General features: G+C 36.8%; 1 protein-coding gene across 2 annotated transcripts; it reads left to right on the top strand.

Moving 5' to 3' along the window:
- The first annotated feature begins 2,667 nt into the window (after positions 1-2,667).
- CCL20 (C-C motif chemokine ligand 20) lies at positions 2,668-5,863 on the top strand. 2 transcript variants are annotated; one of them, XM_068543750.1, is made up of 4 exons: positions 2,668-2,746; positions 3,912-4,023; positions 4,759-4,836; positions 5,782-5,863. In XM_068543750.1, exons 1-4 carry the CDS (start codon positions 2,668-2,670, stop codon positions 5,801-5,803), a joined length of 291 nt encoding a protein of 96 aa, XP_068399851.1. In that variant the 3' UTR covers positions 5,804-5,863. The 2 variants fall into 2 exon arrangements, with proteins under 2 accessions (XP_068399851.1, XP_068399850.1); XM_068543749.1 differs by having other exon boundaries at positions 3,909-4,023.
- The last annotated feature ends 203 nt before the right edge of the window (positions 5,864-6,066 follow it).

Here is a 6,066-nt window from a genome sequence, read left to right as displayed (position 1 = left end):
TCTACATACAAGATTATCTCATTTGCAAATTAAGATAGTTACTACTTCCTTTCCAATCTGGGTGCCTCCCCCTTTTCTTGACTAATTATCCTGGCTAGAACCTCCAGTACAATGATGAATAGTAGTGGTTAGAGTGGACACCCCTGTCTTGGTCTTGATCTCAGAAGGAAAGCATTCAGTCTTTCACCATTAAGTATTATATTAGCTGTGGAATTTTCATAGATGACCTTTATCAGGTTGAAGACGTTCTCTACTATTCCTAGTTCGCTGAGTGTTTATTATGATAGGGTGTTGAATTTTTGTCAAATGCTTTTCACATGGTTTTGTTATTTGTTCAACTAATATTGTGTATTACATCTCCTAGTTTATGTCCTTTTTATATGTTGTTGGACACAGATTACTAGTGTTTTGCTGAGGAATTTTGTGTCTGTATTCATAAGAGATACTGGTCTGTAGTTTTTTTTTTTCTTGTGATGTCTCTGTCTTATTTTGATATCAGTGTAATACTGTCCTCATAGAATAGTTAGAAATTGTTTCCTCCTCTTCTACTTTTTAAAAAAGTTTGTGAAGAATTGGTTTTAATTTTTCTTTGAATATTTGGTAGAATTAACCAGTGAAGCCATCTGCGTCTGGACTTTCCTTTGTGGAAATATTTTTAGTTACCAATTTGATATCTTTACTTGTTACATATTCAAACTTTCTATGTCTACTTGAGTCAGGTTCGTAATTTGTGTCTTTCTAGTAATTTGTCCCTTTCATCTATTATATCTAATGTATTGGCATACAGTTGTTCATCATATTCCCTTTTAGCCCTTTTTATTTCTTAAAGTTGGTAGTGACGCCCCTTCTTTCATTCCTGAGTCTAACAATTTGTCTTCTCTTCACGCCACCCCTCCTTTTTTTTTTCTTGGTTAGCCTAGTTAAAGATTGTTAATTTTGTTGATCTTTTCAAAGAACCAAATTTTGGTTACTTTGATTTCCTCTATTTTTTGCTATTCTCTATTTCATGTATCCCTGCTATAAGTTTCTCTCTGAGCATTACATTGTGGTTTGAAAACATATTTTGTATGATTTCAATCCTTTGAAATTTATTAAGACTTGTTTTATGGCCTAGCATATGATTTATCTGGAAGAATGTTCCATATGAACTTTGCAAGAATGCCTCTTCTATTGTTGTTGGATAGAGTGTTCTATTGATGTCTGTTAGGCTTAGTTGGTTTATAGTGTTGTTCGAATCTTCTGTTTTCTAGTACATCTTCTGTCTAGTTTTTCTGTTCATTATTGAGAATATGGTATTGAAATGTCTACCTTTATTGTTGAGTTGTTTATTCTTCCCTTCAATTCTGTCAGTTTTTGCTTTATGCATTTTGAGGTGCTGTTGTTAGATGTATATATGGTCATGATTTTTATATCTTTCTGACAGATTGATCCTTTATCATTATGGAGCTCCCTCTTTATCTCTAGTAACTTTCTTTTGTTTTAGAATTTATTTTGTTAGATATAGGCATAGCAACCCCAGTTCTCTTTTGTTTATTCTTTGCATGGCATACCTTTTTTGATCTTTTACTTTCAATCTATTTGTTTATAGTGGACAGTTCTTTTTTATGATTTTGATATCTTTAAACTTTACTTTTTAAATGATCATATAATACAATTCACTTTTTTCTTTTGATGTACAATTCTATGAATTTTAACACATGTGTAGTGATGTGTAACCATTCCCATAATAGGATAGAAAATAGCTTCATCACCCCCCTAAAACTCCCTTGTGGTGTTTCTTTATAGTCATACCTTTCCTGCAAACCCAGTCCCCAGCATACAATGATATTCTTCCTACTTTTTTCCTCTTTTTTTTTCTTCTGAGGCTTTGTATTGAGTTATGTAACCACATTAGCATGAAGAGTTATGGGCAGATGAGGGTCATTTTCTGGGCTGCAATGTTGATTAGAGTCATGTAAAATGTAGAAGATTTAGAAGAGTGAGATTGAAACTAAGATAAAGCTGAAACTTGAGTCTCACTTAAGAGCTGGTATTTTCCACTAAAACTGGGGACACTACTAAGCATTGCTATATTACCTGCTCTGCATAATAGCCCAGAAATTCAAGGTCTTTGGTGACAGCTGAGCACCAACGATGAAATTGTAAATGCTTGAGTACACTTGGTGTCCTGCCTCATCCTCTCCCTCCCCTATTGGCTCTGGAAAGCAATCAGAGTGTAACAATAGGAGTTCTGGAATGTTCCTGAGTGGGGCTTATCTTTGTATCACTGTTAATCCTTGTCCTCTCTTTTCAGACACAAGAGATTAAGTTAAAACAGGACAGACATCTTTTCTGGGACGCAGGGCTGAGCTGCTTTTCCTTCTTTGCAAATTCAAAGGATTTTACAGGATTTTCCCCTTCTTAACCTTCCCTCCCCCTCCGTCCTGACCTTCACACCTTCCCAACATTAGGGAAAGGCAGGAAGTTTTCCCTGTGGTTTCTTCTTTGTGACGACATGATGGGGCAGGTTAACCAATGGGGAAAACCCCATGTGAGAACACGCCTTCTATGTACATTCCAATACTTGCTATAAGTAGGGCCATCCCAGGCCCAGGCTGCTATCAAGCATAACAGCTCTCCCAGGGCACTAGGTACCCAGCACTGAGACATCTATTCTTTGAGCTGAAAATGATGTGCAGTAGCAAGAGTTTGCTCCTGGCTGCTTTGATGTCAGTGTTGCTACTCTACCTCTGCAGCAATTCAGAAGGTAAGTGTCACTCTTTCTGCTAGCACAGGAGGAAGAACTATTTTCATTTTTCTGCTAAGCCTTGAGCTCATCTAGGGGTCCCCAAGGGATGGAAGCCTGTTAGAAAATCTTCAAAAGGAAGTGATGAGGGTTGTCACCTCGTTGGTGAGTGGAAGAGGGAAAGGTTACTGCTGCCTATCAGGATTTTTTCTCTGCTGTCAATCTCAGCAAATTTGGGGGGCAGTGGTGGTGGGCTTTTAGAGACCCTCGAACTCCAGAACAACCCAAAGTGCTATTCTGGGAGAGATGTAAATTGTGTAACATTACCAGTGAATGGGGTCATTTCGAAATGTAGAAAATTCTCCCATTTCCCTAGCTTTCTCATTTCCCAACTAAATAGTTTTAGCAGAGTTCAAAACTCATCCTTTAGGGGTGGATTATGGCACCTGACTTCATCCTTACAAGGCCTTGGGACATCACTTGCCAACTTTGAGATTACATTTATCCCTTACAGCAGGTTAAGGATACAGTAGGTTGTAATTTAACTCAGGGGAGTGTCCAAGAATTGCTTTATTACTGTAAGAGGACATCACTTTTAGCAACAGGTGCATTCCTGAAAATACATGCGTTGAACTTTTATGAACAAAATAAAAAATTCCCATTAACTAATATTACAATTTCAAAGTGTTTTAATTGTAGCTCTTATTAGCAGCTCCTATAAATCACATTTTCCTTTGTAACTTCTCGTCCTTCCCCTCCTCTCAATATTCAGTAGCCAGATAATAGATTAAAACCTGCCAATTTATTTTTATTCTGAATTTAGAAGGTTATTTATAAGGGTTTCTTCAAGTGGAAGGTACTCATATTCTTGAGTGATTATAGTGAATGAAATAAAACACTGTCGGTTTGTGTTTCTTACTAAAGATATTCCTTTTATGAGACTGATGTCTCATGTGCTTCTAAATTGTATTATTGAACCAAAATTTCCCAGTACACAATTTTTTTTTAAGAGAACTGGAAACTATGTTAAAATGGGTCTCAAAGATATTGGAGGTGTTCCTCTAAATAGTTTATTTACCATATAAATCAGATTCTAGGTTTTCCACAACTTCAGGTAGTTCCACGATACCTATCACAGAATAAGTTCATTCATGTGGACTCAATATCTTTCATTTCTTTTTAGCAGCAAGCAACTTTGACTGCTGCCTCCAATATACAGAAAAAATCCTTCATCCCAAATTTATCGTGGGCTTCACACAGCAGCTGGCCAATGAAGCTTGTGACATCAATGCAGTCATGTAAGTTATTAAGGGATTCTAATTCATTTGTATTAGGAGTACATGAGAATTTCAAGTAGAAAAAGCTTTGCCTTTTTGGAGTTTCATTCAGAAATAATTCATGTGGCAAAAAGCTAGCTGTGTTTTAGTAGTACATTTATTCTTCAAAGTTCACTTTAAATGGAACTTGAATAAGGCAAAACTTAGTTTAAAAAAAATGAACACAGTTGAGGGCAAAATCACTTTTGAAGATAAACTTTTAAGCTACTAAGATGCTATCTCAGGAAAATATGAAAAACCTAAATTTTGAAATGAGCATCTTCTACCAGAAAGTGGTTGGGCTGTAAGCTAAAGCTCAGAGTAGTTACACTATCTCATATAATATTCTTGATTTATATAGGGTATTATATTTTGGAATGATATAAGTTATTGATCAGATGTATACATATTTCATGTAGCCACCAACAACAAAATTAAATAATTCTGGGGCTTTGTCTTCCTGTTACTGCACAACCTTTTGTTAGACTGCAGAGAAAGTCAGGGAGAATCACTTTCATTTCTTGCATCAAACTTTATAAGAAGCAATTTTTTTTTTTTTGCATTTTGTTTCACCTCTGAAACAAATAAAATGTTTAGGGCGTAGAGCCACCAATTGGAATATGAAATTTCCATTGCATGTCCTGTGGAAAAAAAGAAAAAAACATTTAAACAATAAATGAAATTGAAACATAAATCAAATTCTCTGACTTTTTTCAGCTTATACACAAGGAGAAGATTAGCTGTGTGTGCAGATCCAAAGAAGAATTGGGTGAAACAAGCAGTGCATATCCTCAGGTATGGAACATTTACAATCCACCAGCCTCTCTCCAAATGTTTGGGAAAGAGTGGTGTTCAGAGTGGTGCATCACAGGCTTGCTGGGATGCTTTAACCTAAGCACAATGACATTTTTAAAGGGTAGTTTGAATTGGACCATGAAAACAAAAAATTCATTTTTTCAACCACTTACAGATCATTTTAATTTTTTTTTTAAATAAATTTATTTATTTGTGGCTGAGTTAGGTCTTTGTTGCTGCACGCGGGCTTTCTCTAGTTGTGGTGAGCGGGCGCTACTCTTCCTTGCGGTGTGCCGGTTTCTCGTTGCGGTGGCTTCCCTTGTTGCGGAGCACAGGCTCTAGGGTGCAGGCTCAGTAGTTGCGGCACACGGGCTTAGTTGCTCCGCGGCATGTGAGATCTTCCCGGACCAGGGCTCGAACCCGTGTCCCCTGCATTGGCAGGCGGATTCTGAACCACTGCGCCACCAGGGAAGCCCCATTTTTATTTTAATTTGTTTTTAATTGAATGATTTTTCACACGATGTATTAGATTCCTCTATGCATTTGATTCTTGTTGCAAAGATGCCTCCTATTTATATAATTTACAGAGTACATGACATTCGTTTGTTAAAAGCTAAAAAATAAACAGTTAAAAAGAGATCAATGGCTCTGATTTACACTGATGATAATGGAGTGACATTTTATCAATGGACAGAATCATGTCACACCCAGGTGCCAGACACTGAATATGAAGACACAACCTTAGTGTTCATATCCTGTTTGTTTCTGTTCATCTCCTGTTCCTGTTCCTGTTTCAGGAACCCTGATTTCCTCATATGGCTTCTGAGCTGCTTGGTATCCTGAGATGAGATTGGGGTGTCTGAGGCAATCTGTAGGCACCAAAGACATTCCCACCCACCAGGCACCCCATCTTTGCTTATTTTTTTCTTCTTTTTCTCTTTATAGTCAAAGAGTCAAGAAGATGTAAAAATGCATACTCCTGAAATGGAACTGGACACAGCCCAAGAACAAAAGGAACCTAGCTGAGTTGGCAGTTTCACTTACACACTGTTGAAGGTTCAGAGCTTATCTGATTTGTGTCTCATTGGACTTGTCCAATTAGTGAAGTTGATTCATATTGCATCACAGTTTGCTTTGTTAAGCATCACATTATACTCTATTTTATGTTATGTTATTTATATATGTGGTTTTACTTGTGTTTTGCTATTTAATACTAGTTTTCCATAAGCT

Source organism: Eschrichtius robustus, chromosome 5, assembly GCF_028021215.1.
Source record: "Eschrichtius robustus isolate mEscRob2 chromosome 5, mEscRob2.pri, whole genome shotgun sequence".
In the NCBI taxonomy this organism is placed as follows: Eukaryota; Metazoa; Chordata; class Mammalia; order Artiodactyla; family Eschrichtiidae; genus Eschrichtius; species Eschrichtius robustus.
This window is presented reverse-complemented; position numbering and strand designations above follow the sequence as displayed.